The sequence below is a fragment of the Neopsephotus bourkii genome, unplaced genomic scaffold (assembly GCF_033783945.1).
Source record: "Neopsephotus bourkii isolate Nb327-2 ecotype Australia unplaced genomic scaffold, CSIRO-AGI_Nbou_v1 NB_318, whole genome shotgun sequence".
Taxonomy (NCBI): Eukaryota; Metazoa; Chordata; class Aves; order Psittaciformes; family Psittacidae; genus Neopsephotus; species Neopsephotus bourkii.
In genome coordinates, this window is record NW_026900826.1 from 6912482 (window position 1) to 6928866 (window position 16385).

Sequence of the window (16385 nt, forward strand, 5' to 3'; positions counted from 1 at the left end):
GCTGGATCCTAATTGGAGATCAAAATCCACAATTAGGCTAAAAAACTCAGCTCAGGTGACACAGCAGAGCATGTGGCTGTAGTGAGAGAAAAACACCTGTAGGGGTAATGTATTCAGGTAGCCTAGAATAGAGCAGTAAGAGGCCCCAGGCTTTATGCTGATTTTGTGAGGCCTCAGGGCTGAGGCTTGTCAGGATTGCTTTGTTTGAACTTGTCTTAACCTGCCTTGAGCTGCCCCTTGGTTTAGCTGTGAAAGCAATTTTTATAATGACTAGGAAATTCAGGTGTAACTGTAGGATTTGAAGGCCCATAAAGAAAAACAAAATAGAAAGTTGGTAGCAAACATAAAAATGTCCCCATGAAAAGAAAAAATAAGGAAAAATAAACCAACAACATCATGCTCATCCTAGTGATGGATTTGGGATATGGGTGACTGTCAGAATTTCCTCACTACCCCCATTGCAGCCATTGACCTGAGTATCAGTGCAAATGTGAGCATAACATTAAAAAAGAGGGGGGAAATAGTAGGAAGTGTGCATAGATTGATTTTACCTTGTTGGGATTTGGTTTTTTTTTTCCTGTAGTAGTGTAGCTGTAGTGTCCTCTCTTCTTGTCTCTCCTCTCTTGTAATTAGATCTAGACTAACAATAATTCATATATTAGACTGTTAAAATCTGTTACACTAACAATAAATTCTTGAATTTTACATACAAGGTGTGTCTCCTTTTTGCTTGTAACAAGCTTTTAAGCATAATACTAGTTCAACTACAAGTGACTAGAAAGGACAGTGGTACAGAAGTGCTGTGCTGGCAATGGCACTACTAGAAGGGACCCCAACAATGTGCCCATGTGCTGCTGACCCCCTGAAAACTCACCGCCACCATAGCAAGTGCTCAGCTGCAAACTGGCTTTGTGTCAGTGGGTTCACGACCCACGACTCCCCTAATGGTACAGTCTCATGGATATTGCAGGTGTAATGAAAAAATCCTTGGTCATGCACCCTGCCCATGTTTCTGTTTTCTGCAGGCCTTTCAGATATTTGTGTTATTTTAAGTTTTTATTTAGAAGGACAGATACACATTTTGCCAAAGATGGTATCAAGCCCAGAACCTCAGAAAGCACCCAAAGAAGCAGTATGGAGAAACCATACTTGGAAAGTTTCAATGGCTACTTTAATTCATTAATAATATGGAAAATGGACTTTCTTGGTTCTCAAGTATCAAAAGCCAATGTCTAAAATGGAAAGAGTGATTATGCAATAGCAAAGGCTTCCAAGAGCAATGTCAGGCTAGTCCCAGAATAGTGCAACATAAAAAAAAGTGTAACTCATGCAGTCAGCTGGTATAGTTAAAAACCTGCCTACTGAATATTACAATTAGATGCCATGTTTAAAACATTTCCCTTGAGGGAAATATCTGTATTGCAAAAGACAGTGTAAGGTGAACAAACTTGAATTACCCCAGTGCAATGCCTCTGTGCAGATACAGCCTTAGAGTACAGACTCTGTAGGCTTGACATGGTTCAGTACAGGTCAAGCACATAATAAATAATGGTAAGTGGAATTCCCAGTAACACTGCTGTGGAGACACCATATAGTAAGCAGTAGGAGGGATGCATCTTCCTGAAAGGCAGTATTAAACATGCCTCTTCAGAAATGCAAATTCTGTGCTTGCATCCTTTCAGTCAGTATTCAAGAAAGCATGTAAGCAGACATGCAAATGTGCTGATCTCTATTCTGTCTAACATGCTCCAAATCTGTCTTCTGTGCACATACAGAGCCATATTTAAATATTATTAAAATGGCTGTATGTCTAACTGCCAAAGCCAGTGTAGTTACCTCACATTTAATGGCAGAGAGGTTATCATTTCAGTTCATGCTATGCAAGAACACAGAAAACATCCATGCCCTATTAAGTCATCAGTGTATAAAGAACTTCATGGAAACTACTGGCAAATGTTAAAAAAGAAACTTTGCTTAGAAAATACTCAGCCCATGCACTGCTTAAGATGAAACAGATTAGTGTGTTGATATTGCTATAGTGGAGAATTTGTACTGAATGCATTTCACATATTTCTCATGTGTTTAAAAGTATTTTTACACAAAGGAAGTAAATACAAAGGTAAACTGTTTTTGCTTGAAATCTACATGCTATCTGATAAATCTAAATGATAAAAAAATAACTGGTCAAACACAGCATAGTTTAACACATGATTTATAAAGACAATGTAACAAGAGGTATGCAACACGCTGTATTTCATTCCACAATGTATACTGCTAGTTTAGCAAAGTGCTGAAAAGCTGCATCCCTTTGTGCTTGTTAATGAATTGGTTTCTGGTGAGTGTGCAGGCAAACGATAAAAAGGCATTGGCAAACTGGAGGCTATTTTAACCACACATACAAAATGGCTATGTAGTTGCATAGAATGGTAACAGAGAAGTAAACATGGAAGTGAAACGATTTCAAATGTCATTCTGTTTTTACAAAATGTCAAGTTCCCTAAAGTTGAATAAAAGAGAGGCCCGCGTGAAAAGCACAATGTCAGCACTGTTCTGACAACAGTGAAACCAGGAAACCTGCTAATGAGAGCAAGCTAGCAAAAATCTGCAGTACAAAACAACGGAACTTTCAGAAATGTCTATGCAGTCTATGCAGAATGTGATCGTTCAGTATGGTAACAGTACTTGAAGGTATCAGTATGGACAGAGTGTGAAAGTATAATACAAACAACAAAAAGCTGATGCCATCAATGCATTTGTGGTGTCTTCCATCAATCTCTGCATTTCAAAATGCTGTAATCAGCATTATCAAGGGGGATACTGAGACCTACACACTGTGGAGCTGATGATGGGGAAAAAAGAAATCCTGTCTTTTCAAAATCTTCTAAGTCCTGACAGTTAATGACTTAAGCATAAACTTCTGACCAGTATTCTGTGCACAAGTAACATGCCTTTAACTTTCTTTCTTGTCTGTTCAACGGTATGCATCCCCTGGCACAGAGAGGTGCTGAATATCTGGGAAAACAGAGCTCCTAAAAGGTAAACAGAGAATAATGAGGCAAATAACATCACTTTATTATGAAGAAAACTGTCAAAACCCAGCACTTAGAAAGCCACTGTTGAGGCAAGTGTGCTGGGAAACTAACTATAGATGTGGATTTCCAGGCTTAGTCATTGAGGGACAGAAAACACCTTCACTGCAGACTTTTTTTTTCCCTTTGACAATTGTTGGTGAAATTTACTCAAGCAAAATGTATGGAATTTCTATTATCTTCTGGAAAATTCATTTGTTATTTAGGCTGACTGCTAGAAACTGTTCCTTGTTTCTTATGTGTCATCATAATGGAATTGCAAAATCAAAGATGAATTTGTTGCAGTAGATTTGCTTCAAACACACAGACTGGCTGCATTTTGACCTCTTCTCATCAGAACACCTTTCCTGGTTTAGTATGGTTTCCCTTGCAGGCATTAAAAAAGCCAGATTCTTACCCTACATGGCCTTATATTGTAATCCCATTTATACAAAACATTAATGCAGATTTTGGATTCATATTATTAAAATCTCTGTATACTTCATTTACTTAAAATCTCCCTAAAAACTCTGAAACAATGATCACCATTTTTCAACAGTTTAAGGCTGTCAGCATGCCTTGGGGTGGGAACAGATGTGATCCTGAAAGCAAGATGATACCACTAAAGTTTAAGGACAGGCCAAGAATATACCTGCACATGGCTTTCCAGGTCAGGTTTCTCCAAACACAATTTTGCTTGTTTCAGTGGATGAAAACTGCTATGTTGTGCCTTTCTCAAAAAAGGAACTAAGCAGCATGCATGAAATCATTAATGAAAGAGGGGACTGCATAATTTTATCTTGCCTCCAACAATTTTGTTTTGATCTGAAAAACACAATGGCTACAAAGAAACCAGCTGCATAAGGGAGGATAAAAACCGAGACTGGTTAAAAATTTGTTCAGTTTAAGAAGTCTTCTGATAAAAAAGAAGAAAAAAACATTTTCTAAATTATTACATAATAATATTGTCCTTCTTCCAAGAGATTTTATAAAGAGCTTTTCAGTAAATGAGCTTATGAGGGAGGCTGAAATGGAACAAAGATCGATCTATACTGTTGGCATCTGTGGTCTATGCCTACTTTTTCTCTGCTCCTGAGAGAACATCTCCCTTTCACCTGACCCACCAAGCATTTGTTTAAGAACAGAGCATATACTTCAGTTTTAAAATGAAAAGAAACAAATACATACAAAATTATTCTTTAGAAATTAATTTTAAAATCCGTAATTTGTTCAATTAGTCATGCTGCTTTCTTGACTGTTGGTGAAATAGGGGCCATAATCCATTTTAACATTCAGTTTCTGTCGATGCATTTTCTTGCCTAGCTTTCTGTTCTTCTGTTGCACTGCCAAATGCTACCACCAGATTAGTTACGCTGCTGGCATGTCCTGGTCTGTTTAGTTTGTCCTTTACAGACTTGGCTTTCCGAGAATGGCTGTGCAAACTCTTTGACCGTACTGAGGGGAACCCAGAAGTCCTTTCTGGCTTTACTGATAGTAAATTATCTTTCTCACCCTTGTAAGTGGCAGGCATAGAGGTGCAAGAGGCACTCACATCTGCCTCACCAACATTGCCATCATCATCTGTGTCTGTCTGTAACTGTTTCTGCTCTGCTTGCATTTCTGCTTCAGAGATAAACCCAGGGTATTCTGGAGGAGGCTCCTGAGAAAGCTGCTGCTCAACTTCATATTTCCACTCTGTGGCCCACTGTTCAATTGTAGAAGGGCACACCTGATCCATAATGGTACTGTATTCTGTGGTCCAGTTGTTAACTCCTCCAACCAGCTTCCCACCTTGTGCAAATATAAAGCTCCTTGACTTCATCATAGTGGTTTGACAAGCACTGAATGTTTCAGGAGGAAAATAGCGCATTGCTTTAGATTTGTCCAAGGGATAAGAGATGGTTGCTTCTAACTTGGTACGTTCTAGTTTTAACTGAGTATTCTGAAAATCTGATCTTGGTACTGACTGTCTGTTTGTTACAGCATCTATCTGGTTTATACTTTGAGGAAACATTCCATCACTCCGGAAAATCCCCTGCTTTTCATCCTCAGAACCACCTGAACCAGAATGGGGTCTGGAAGCATTCTGTGCAATTTCTAATGTAGATTTACTGTAATCTGCTGTAGTGACTGCATTAGCACTAGAGGTACAATGGAAACTGGTGTGGTGTTCTGGAACGAGCATCCTTGGGTCTGCTCCATCTTCTCTGGTACCAACAGAGTGGGCTTTTTTACGCAATCCCATAGCTGGTGACATAGGAGTGGTACTCTCATCGTACGCTAGCTCATCACCTCCGACATGGTATCTGTACATGCTGTAGCCATCAGAGCTGTTAACACTGCTTTGCCGTAGGAGATAGGCGGCATCACACTCAGACGAAGCCCGTGAACGTGTATACGTGAGCTCAGTTTTGTCAATACCTGCCAGCTTCTCAAGAGCATTCACCATCCGACCAGACAGCTCTTCCAACTGAGAGAGTCGAAGGTCGACTGTTTGAAGAGAAGCTTTCATAAAGTGTTCTCTTTCATTCACTTCTTCTAGCCTCATAGACATATTTTCAACTCTGTTGGGTATAAAAGAGGAAGCACAGAAAAGAAGCTGTGGAACGGCACAGTAACCTTTCACAGGTACCCAGCTACTCATTTCTTTGTAAGGCAGAATTTTGTGCTGTGTATCATATATCACTCTTTTTTCCTATGTTTAGCATACATGTGCATTTTCTTATTACCTATATACCATCTCAGAGGGCTAGTTGAACTTTGCCCTTATTTACATGCTATAAGAGTACAAAAGTTGCAGCCCTTAGGGACAGCCTACTACTAACATTTCCATTTGCCAACCACTTAATGTTTAGTTGTCCTCTTTCACTGTGAAGCATTTATTTATGATATGAAAAATAATTTCCAATGACATGCTCACTAGATGATTTAAAATAGCATCAAGGCATGATGTAAAATAGATTTTGTAAATGTGCAAGAGGGAACATATGCTGGTGTGTATGGAATTACTTTAGCTCCTGAAATACCTTTCAATTATCTATCAGCAGAAGGGAGTGGAATTACTGTCTAGTTCAATTAAAATAATACTTTTTCCCATTTTCTTTTATGATTTATATCATAATGAAAGCGATGGTACGAGAAAAATGTATATAAAAGTAATGCATTATAATGAGACTTAGAGATCATACATTAGTAAAGTAACTGTGGGAATGAAATTAAAATTCTTTCTCTCTCACACACAAAGGATGACAAAGTATCTGGAGCAAGAAGCTGTGAGAAATAAGCAAATCTGTGCCCATAGACCATAGTGAATCAGCGAGGCTTACCAGCCCTGCTTTATTCTCCGCCACAATACCTAGGATTTTGACAAATTGCCATGGATAAATAGTGCAATAGAAACTACTCAAATACACATAGCATATTTCATTTACTTCTCTCTTCTCAAATTTCACATATAATAATGCAAAAAGACCAGGGCCTCCCTTCAAGAAAAAGATGTTTATCTATTAAAGAATTATATGGGTCACAGAGCTACTTCATAAAAAATATTGAAAGGAAGGTAGGTAGAAATAATAATACTCTTAATAAGAATAAGAATATTCTTCATAAGAAATATTGAAGGAAGGTAGAGAAATTGATATGGACTAGTTCGTCATCAGAATACCACAAGGTAAATGAAGGTGAAAGTATTTAAGCTCCGTATCATTTTCATCACAGGGAGAATTTTTCATTATTTCAAAGAAGTGACTAAAGACCCTATCTTTTGACTGAGAACTACTAACAGAATAGGCAGAGCTTTGGGAACAGTCCTGCCATGTGACCTGCTAAAAAACTGCTGCTACCATTATCACTGTGTGCATACGCAACAATAGGTAAACATTACCTAGGCCTCAGAACAGCTTAATGATTTACATGTGAATATTCTGCGTTTTAAATGGGAAAACTCAGACTGAAAAGCTAAATGCTTTGTTCAAAGTTTCCAAGAGAATCTGTGGCAGAGAGTAAAATTCAGCAGTAAAATACAGCAATTGTGAGTGCTGGACCCTAATGTAAACCATAGGTCCAAGGGAAGAATCCTCAGTGCTTTTGCCATTAAGCCCTAACATGTTTCTCATGGTTGGATGAACTGCTGGAAGTTCAGCAAGTCTAAATTTGCTCAAACAAAGCATAAATGCAATAGGCAGATGGTTGAGAGGTCAAAAATTTACCAGGAATAAAAACGTTCTAATACCAAAGCTACCCAAACCAGCAGCCTTAGTGACTTAGTGTCATACCATCAGGAACCACACAAAGCTTGCTCTCGTGAGAGATGTACCTTCACAAGTATTTACTCAGGATTCAGATCAGCTTCTGAACTGGTGGTGGTTTTCTTCAAGTTCTAAATCTTTTGTACTTTACCTCAATTTTGGTTATAATGAAGACAAAAACCCCACTACTGTTCCAGATAAGTGGTGTGGGTTTTTTCTTGTAATTGGTACCTTTCAGAAGTAACTCTAATGCGTTCATCATTAGATGACTGCTGCTCATCCTCCTTTTCCTGGAAGTATTCTTCTACACACTGCTCTTCAAACTCATACAGCTTTTTTAGCTCTTCATCATTTAGAAATAACTCTGTGCAAAACAGAAGAACAAAATATGAGTTTTCTTTTTCTGAACTTCTGGCAGTCAATTTAAATCCAATTTAGCAGATTATCTTGGATATACAGATACTGCACATTCTATTCCTGCACTAAAGGAGCAGATGATTTTGTAAACAGGGAATGAGCACTTAGCCAAAGAAGGCCACAGTCATGGAGACAACGTAATGCATTATGACCATCACTGCTTTTATGACATGTATTTTCTCAATGGCCTTTGCACTTTCTAACAGCTGTGCTACACGTTGAACAACCTGACTAGATTTTACTTTATAAAGACTAGGGCAATCTCTGCCAGTTTCACTGTTCCTTCATTCAAATATTGTTCTTAAAATGATGCCAGTTACAGGCAGCAGACAATAGATTGTTTCCCAGATATTCTTTGGATAAGAGCTTCAAAAATTACAATAATGTAAGGAAAACCAAAGGGAAATGTATGCTCTTAGGAACATTTCATCCTTCTTGGAATGTGTCTCTGTATTTGGAGTGTTACATTTACTTTTTTCCCCCTTTTTAGCTCAATCATATTGTGCAGCAATGTTCCTGTGAAATGTACAAATAGAGGGATAATTGTGAGCATCTGATTATTTCAGCAAGGCATATAATGAACATAATAATCAACAATTAGAGAGTATGTTAGAAGACATCCTTGCTGTTGCCCTGTGAGATGCCAGATAAATCCCTAACATGGAGAAATGGAAGCAGGGATACTCTTAGACACAGGTTGCTCACAATCACAGAACTGTACAGATGACATTTAAAACTGTGATCCCTTCTTCTCAATTTCCTGTTTGCCCCTCCCAACATATGAACTTTACTAGAACCTGGTAAGACTGCATTAAGTAGATGCCATCTCACTGTTTTAAGGAAACATGTTAAAGGAAGTCAGCAGCAGCAGCACAGCAATGTATACTCTCAACAACCCTCAAATCTCAAGAGCTGTGAACATGATACAAATTTTTCCCATACTGTCTTCTGCAAATACTCTTGACCATTCAGCATTGGAAAAGCTGCTGCTTTCTGCTAATACAATGGCAATTGCTCAACATAGTGATTTCATGCATACTCAGTCCCCTGTCACGCTCATCCTGGTCTCCTTCACCCTTCCTGCAGCGACAGCAGATTCGCTTGATGATTATGTAGATATGGCTGAAGATAATCATTGGTGGTGGGAGGACAGGTCTGTCATGGAATGTCATGATCAGCTGGTACCGCTGGAACTTCCACACTTGGTTGGATATTGATTTTACCTCAAAGAAGGTATTGCTGAAAGGGAACAAAGGTTCTATTAGGCCCCTAAGTTTACTTAGCACCGAGCAAGTTTTATGTTGAAAAAACCATCAGCTAAATAACAACATAAGGGGACATGACTTGCTTTGGTTCAGCTCTCTGTTGATGCTGCTGAACTTGCTGAAGTCATGATTAGCTAGAAGTCACAATTTCAGTACTCGTAAGTGCTCTGCGTCCCTTACACCTCTTAGACTATTTGCTTCTACTGTACAAAGTCCTTTAGGTGTTAGTGAAAAGAAACTTGCACGATTTATCGATCGCATAATTGTTATTTTGGGGTTTGGTTGACACATACCAGTCTTTGATATTACAAAAGTATTAAATCCGTGAAAGGTATTTTGTATGCTAAACCCAGAAGCTTCACATAGTTTGCCTTTAAAATGCCAATCAGCTTGACCTACATAGAAAATTTCAAGTTTTCACAAAATGTCTTAATTTCAAAATTTATTCACTTGCACCTCTGACTTGAAAACATGGTGCATATTCTTGTAAAGCAATTTGTTCTTGGAAGCCATGGCCTCATCATTTCTACACCAAAATAAGGTGTGATAAAGCTGTTTCAGTTTGTAATTCAGTGGATATGAAGAAGTATAAGTGACAGTATTCAATTCAGAGATGACAATAGTCATGGTTATGGAACACTAAGAGAAAGCAGACTTAGATAAAACTCTTTGAACTATTTTAAAGTATGCTCAGACAGCTCACTCCACTTCTCTGATGATTCTCATACTGGCACTTCCTTTTTTACATTTTCTGTCCACTTCTTTTCAAACTTTCTGTGCTCTAGAGTATCTACATTCACAAAACCAGCTAAAGTATCTCTTTGAAACCAGAGAATTCTTGAGTACACATAGTTTTTGGTTTCTTTTGGCTAAGCATGCATGAGATTATATTTACCAATACTAAATGGCAATCTGCCTTCATTCTGTGTCTTATGCATAGCAGGAATTCCCCAGCTAGGTCTCACCCCCTTGCAGTCATGATGGGATGGCAGGAGTTAACAAGCATGACCTACTTCCCAAACTCCTGATTCCTTGGTCCTTCAGCCAGTAACAGCTGCCACTGTAAGATTCCTCCCCTTCTCCCTAGCAATGTGACTGGCATTTAAGCACTTGAAAATTCATGACCTTTAAAGCCACATACATCAAATAAAAGACAGGTTTTGCAAACTGTAGATTTCTGGGCACAAAATGAACTCTTTTTGTTGTTGTGACACCAGCTACCTATGCCAGAAAGCCCTCCAATACTACATATTTATGGGCACCAAAGGGATCAACTGCTTGTCTCAGGTGGACTGTTCAGAAAGTCTTACAAGTAGGTATTTCAAGTCTTTTTTTTTTTTTTTTTATTTTATTTTTATTCCAGATGATGAAGTGATAGAGGAAATGGCTCCTGCTTTGTATGTTCAGATTTCATCCTATCACTGAATCCACTGAATCATGTTTGCTAGTGCCTCCATGGGCTTCCCTATGTATGTAGGTTTCATGGATTCTGTTTCTGACCTTTGCAAAACAATCTTGAGGCCTGTCACTAGCCACTAAATAGTGACTGGAAGCATCCAGATTCTCTCACATGCATTACTGCAATTGGTGGCAAATTCAAAGCAACCTTCCCTCCACTCCTTCCCAATGTATATACCATGGCAAGTATTTGCCAGTCATGTTCATAGAGTCATTAGATTCTGAGTGCAAATGCAAAGCCTTGCAAAACTAGTTAACAGACTCTCACAGAAACTCTCACATTAGGAAAGTAAAGATAATACATGATTATTTACATACTTGAAGACAGCAATCAGCAGGTTTACCAACAGGATATTTGCTACCAAGAGGTAACAGGCCATAATAGCAGGAGTGAGCCAGGCTCCTGGTATACATGGAGGGAGGCGTTTACCATCATCGTCATAAAGATTGTCCCCACAGGGAGCTGAAGAAGAAACAGGAAAGGTTGGTTTTCACAAGTTGCCTGATACTTACAAACAACATTCACATTTATTTAATGATGACACAAGCATAAAATTTGCCAAGTTAAACAAATATTTTCAGTTTATTTCCAGTAGCAAGTATGTGTAATATCTGCTTCAAATTCTGCTTCTAACTAGAGAATACAAAAGTAATTTCCCGTAATAGTGAACAGAGAGACAGCTCCAAGTTCACTGTACAGTGTGGCTCTCTCTTCAGATTCAGATGGATTTTCTTTTTCTCACAGTAACAGTCTAGGACAAGATCTTAATGTGCATATGTACATATTAATAGTGGAATTAAAAAAGAATTCTCATCCAAACTTGTGTGCATACCCTGCCAAAGAGATAAAGAGATCCACTTAGTGATCCCAGATTGCTGAGCATAAATTAAACTTTTACTGGGTCCCTGAGTGTACTAACAAGGCCTTAACGGTCCTGGCCCAGCTTCACCTGGGTCTGCAGGACACCCCTACACATACCTGTCCCTGCCTGAGCCCTGCCAGCATGCAGATCTCAGCCCTGCCTCCTGGGTGGATCTGGGACCCGTGCTTGTCCCCTGGATGGACCCTTCTTGTGCTGGGTCCTGACTTCTTTTGCCTCTTCCTGGACTCCCTCAATGGGCCCCACACTGGCGTTTGTCTTGTGAAGGGCTATGAAGTCACCCATGGGTGGCCCTGCTGCCACTTCAGGGACAATTTCCATTTCCCTTATTTTTCACAATAACTCTAAATTTTACATGAAATTTTAAACCAAAGAGATAAAAATATAAAATGAAAATAACACAGTGACAGCAAAACAGACTGATGAGAATGATACAAAAATTGAGACTATTGATCAAACTGAGAGAAAACAATTGCCTGAAGTAATCCTGAGGATAAAGGTGGTTCTGGGGTAAGAGCTGTCCTTGAAGTGGGTGAATGCAGCCAGCTTGTTCTAAGTGCAGTGCCAGCATGTCTGATTTCAGATACAAGGCCAACTTTTGGACCCACTTAGCAGGTGAAGTGTATATCAACTACACGTTCTTTAGCAGAAATCTTAGGAAATACTAAGCCTGACAATGAGTTCATTACAGACTATGATTAATAAAACAGATTTTACTTGCTTGTCAATCATCAAACTTACATTTTTCCTGTTTAGCCTAAGCGTAACAGGAAAGGCAGGTGAATCAATGAAAGTACTGCCAAAGAACATTGGCACTGTATCTAGGTAATGAAAGGGAATTAATTGTATTAATTTTTTGTATTTGTACAATTGTATTAATTGTATGACACTTGTACATCATAATTTAAGAGAACTGTCAATGAACTAGAAACAAGACATAGCAACCACAGAATTGCAATCTGGTTTAAAATAGTTTTGCTCTGCTTCTTTTCAAATTAAACTATTACAGTACAAAAACAAGATTTACACCTGAATATTGGATGAGCCCTATAATTAAAACGTTGGTATCTAGTGAAGATTAATGAACATATTCAGCTAAATGAGATGATTGGCTTTGCACAGAGACTTACGATTAATTTCCATGGCATAGACTGAAAAGCATTCCAAGGGAGTGAAACAGAAGCGGAGGCAGGGAGAGAAAGAAAGAAAATAGGATAATATAGAAAAAAAAAAACCCAAACAAAAAAAGATGATTGCAAATACAGTTTTGCCACCAAGCAAAGATAAGCAATGCAAGAGTCAGAACATTAGAGACGTGCTTAGAAACAATGTCTTGGTTAAAAATGCACTGCATTCTGCAATTTCCTTTTCACGTTTTCCCCAGGTGTTACATATGGCAGTGAGTTCATATTAAAAATAAATCACAAAATGCTTCTGGCAGATGATCATTTAAATATACACAATATTTTAGGCAAGCAAACAAAACTGGCAGCCACCACGAACACAAACCAATTAGAAGCTATCACAAAAAAACATTCTTTTAGCTATTATGGAAACATTTTCTCCTTTTTAAGAACCACCCTAGCTTTGGATCTGCCAGCTGCTGAATAGATGTGTTTCCATTAATAGTCACAATAAGGGTAGTCCAGTGAACAATATCATTAAAGCCCATTTTGACTACTGGCACAAATACTTGCTTGCCAACCCCTAAATGGTGACTGTAAGAAAAAATCACGCTACTGAAAGAAACTCAGCCAGGCTTCTCTAGTGTTAAGAATATGTTGCTGCTGAGTACCAGGTGCCACAGACTTCTTGCTCATGGGCACCTAAACAGAGTGAACCAGCTAAGAGCATCCTGGGTTGCATTATGAAAAGTATTACCAGCAAGTTAAGGGAGGTAATTTGTCACCTCTACTCAGCTCTGGTGAAACCACATCTGGACTTGTACGTCTAGTTCTGGGCTCTATAGTTCTCCACAGAAATCAAACATGGACATACTGGATAGACTCCAGTAAAAGGGCCACAAAGATTTAACTGATTGGAGCATTTGACAAATGAGGCAAGGCTGAGAGTTCAAGGATAATTTAGCCTGGAAAAGAGAAGGTTCAAGGGAGATCTTACCAATGTTATAAACACCTGATGGGTGTGTGGGAGTAAAGAAGACAGAGCCAGACTTTTCTCAGTGGTATCCAGTGAAAGGAGAAGAGGCAGTGGGCAAAGACAAAAATATATCAGGTTGTCCAGAGAGACTGCACAGTCTTCATCCGTCAAGATAGGAAACACCTGACAGGACACTCCCTGAGCAACCTGCTCTATTTTACCCTGCTTTGAGCAGGGAAGTTTGACTGGATCATCTCCAAAGGTGCCTTCTAATCTCAGCAATTCTGCAATTTGTGATCTTCATCTTTAGGTGACATCTTATCCTCAATGAAGCTATGGACAAAAGTCCAACTACCTTCTTTCAGATGGAAAACTTCATGTAATACTTTGTCATAAATTGTTTACACTTGTGGGCCTTGGCAATACTACCCGTAAGCACTTGCCACAGAGTCAGGTTAGACTGCCCATGCAATCATTCCCCAGTGACTTCTGAGGCTGCTTTTGTGGTGTGTTTACAGAGAATCACGGAAAGACCAGAGTAAAAATTTCTGATTGAAAGCAAAGAGATCTTCAGAAGTCATTCCATAGACTTCTAGATATAAGAAATGTACAGAATAATTGTAATGCAGTCTAGTTCTACCAATAGAACTCCTTGCACAGCCATTTCTATTTCAATATTAAAACAACAAGAGAACAACAGCAAAACCACACATTTCCAAGTTAGCATATGTTTAAGCTACTGACACAGCGAAGCTCCCAACATGGGAAGTCAGTGGAACAAGTATAGCTAGACTGAATTTGTGCTACTGCAAAGCCTGAACTTTGCCCCTCAATCTTTCACGCTGATGAAAGACTTCTAGCTCAAAGAATGCCGAGCATATAACTGAGAAACAACCGGAAGCATGAGACATCTGGCACACCACTTACACTAAAGAGATCAGTATTGTTGGCAAGGTGTGAGTTTTGTTCTATGAAGAAATCAAACTATCTACATTGTTTGAAGCGAAATGGGATCGAATGCACATTATGAGCCACAATGGTAAGGGATACCCTGTTACAGTCCATTCCTTGCCACGGGAGAATTAACCCACTTGAGAGATGCTGAGCTTATCCTGGCTTATCATGGGCACTCAAACTGCAGTATCAGATAATACTTGTCTAACCTTTCATTTGTCAGGAGTAATTTACTGCATCGTAAGTTACATTAATGAGACAAGCATTCATAAGGAAAACAAAGATGATGTGATCTTTGCAAGTGTACACTGTTTAGAAACAGACTAATGACATATTTTATTCCTTTCTAAGCAATTAAAGTACACTTGAATTACATTTGGTACTAAGTTTTTTCATGCTCATGGATTTTTATAGATTTTGAACTTAGACATAAATTTCTTCAGCCTTTCACTCTACTACCTAGCAATATTTGCAGATGGTTGAAATAACATACACAAAACTGAAGGAACAGCTTGTATTATTTCAAATAAAGTGCAGACTACGTGATACACACTACAGGAGGCCAGCTGCATGTTTGACTGTTCAAATTTCAGATATTAACACAAAACTAGCAGTAACGTGACAGTTTCCATCTTCTCTAAAATACTGAGTTATTGTTTAAACTGTGCAGCTTTTATAGAAAGAAGGTTACTTCCACACCCAAAGCTAATCAGGCAGAGTTTTCCCTTTTTGTTTTGTTTTCTACAGCTGTAGAAAAAAAGAACGTGAGTGATTCATGAAATGGAAACATTTCTGAAAATAGATAGTTGTATCAATGGGAGTAAAAATGCGTTAGCTCATTGCCTGTGCGGGGGTTGGAGATGAAACGGTGTGCGTATTTTCATCTCCTGGTCAAGGTATTTGGTCTTTCTTTTTTTGGGAACTACCAGGAAAACACTGGTTCAAAAGAATGTTTCAGAATGATCTCTATTGATCCCTGCTAGTAAACAGGACACTCATGGACAGTAGGGTATTCCAGAATGTATCACTCTCAGTGCTAACTGAATTTAAATATAAACTGAGAGAGGGCATGCAGGTGGGAAACAGAAAATTGTTCAGTCTATGGAGCCTGCCACAAGAAAACAACAACAACAACAACAAAACACTACTTCCAAATTAAAACCAACCGTTAATTTGGATCTGATCATCTGCCTCAGAAACAGGAAACAGACTCTTACTATGAATTCTACTCTTACGGTCTATCTGGTCTGCGAACACCTCTCCATAGATCATCCAGTAGGGCATATAGAAGATGTTGCGAGCTAGTCTCCAAGATGGCTCTTCATCCGGGTGCAGGATAGCTTGTCGGGCTACTCCAAAACTCATCAGAACCACAAGCATGATGACCACAAAGTAGAGCATGTCAATCATCTGCCCGGAGAGACCATACAGGTATTGTCACCAGGTAGTACAGCAGCACCAGCACGCCAGTCTGCCAGCAGGCATCAAAGTAAACAAGAAAGTATGAAGAGAACAAACAAATTTCCCTGGATAATTTTCTTGGTATCACTCTTTAACTACTACACATGAATTGAGCACATGTAAAAACACAGCTAAAACACTCATTTAAAGGAATATTAGATAGATGTTTACAAAGACTTAATGCTAAAGCCTTTGCTATCCCTATGCTGTTTTGCATTGAGTGTGTAAGGCTGTACTTTCAGTACAGTCCTCTTCTGTGGTTGCAAAGAGGTGCTATTATCATTGCTGTATCATCTCCTGTCCACAACTGATGGTTTTGTGCATGATCCCAGTGTATCAACAACCTGGTTATTGCTATATGGCTTTGGGAGACAGAAGGCAGGCAAAGTGAACAGGTTTCCAAAGGCTGGTATAAAAAAACCACCACCAAACAAACCAAAAAAGACAGAAAAAAGACTCCCTCTCAAATGAAGCTATTATTAGCAGGAGTATTAACAGCAGCATCTTGTGTGTGTGAAATTCACATGGCAACCT

The 16385-nt window shown here is 38.9% G+C and overlaps 1 protein-coding gene across 3 annotated transcripts in view; it reads right to left on the reverse strand.

Annotated features, from left to right (window-relative positions):
• Positions 1-1827: 1827 nt before the first annotated feature.
• Positions 1828-16385, reverse strand: part of TRPM1 (transient receptor potential cation channel subfamily M member 1) — a 124458-nt gene continuing 109900 nt past the window's right edge. For 2 of the 3 annotated variants that reach the window (XM_061347559.1, XM_061347560.1), the window contains 5 exons: positions 15608-15800; positions 10774-10918; positions 8772-8971; positions 7547-7679; positions 1828-5632 (listed from right to left, as the gene is read on the reverse strand). In XM_061347559.1, coding sequence (XP_061203543.1) covers positions 4354-5632; positions 7547-7679; positions 8772-8971; positions 10774-10918; positions 15608-15800 — 1950 coding nt within the window. In that variant the 3' untranslated portion in view covers positions 1828-4353. The remainder of the gene's footprint in view (positions 5633-7546; positions 7680-8771; positions 8972-10773; positions 10919-15607; positions 15801-16385) is intronic. The other variant, XM_061347561.1, reaches the window with a different exon arrangement.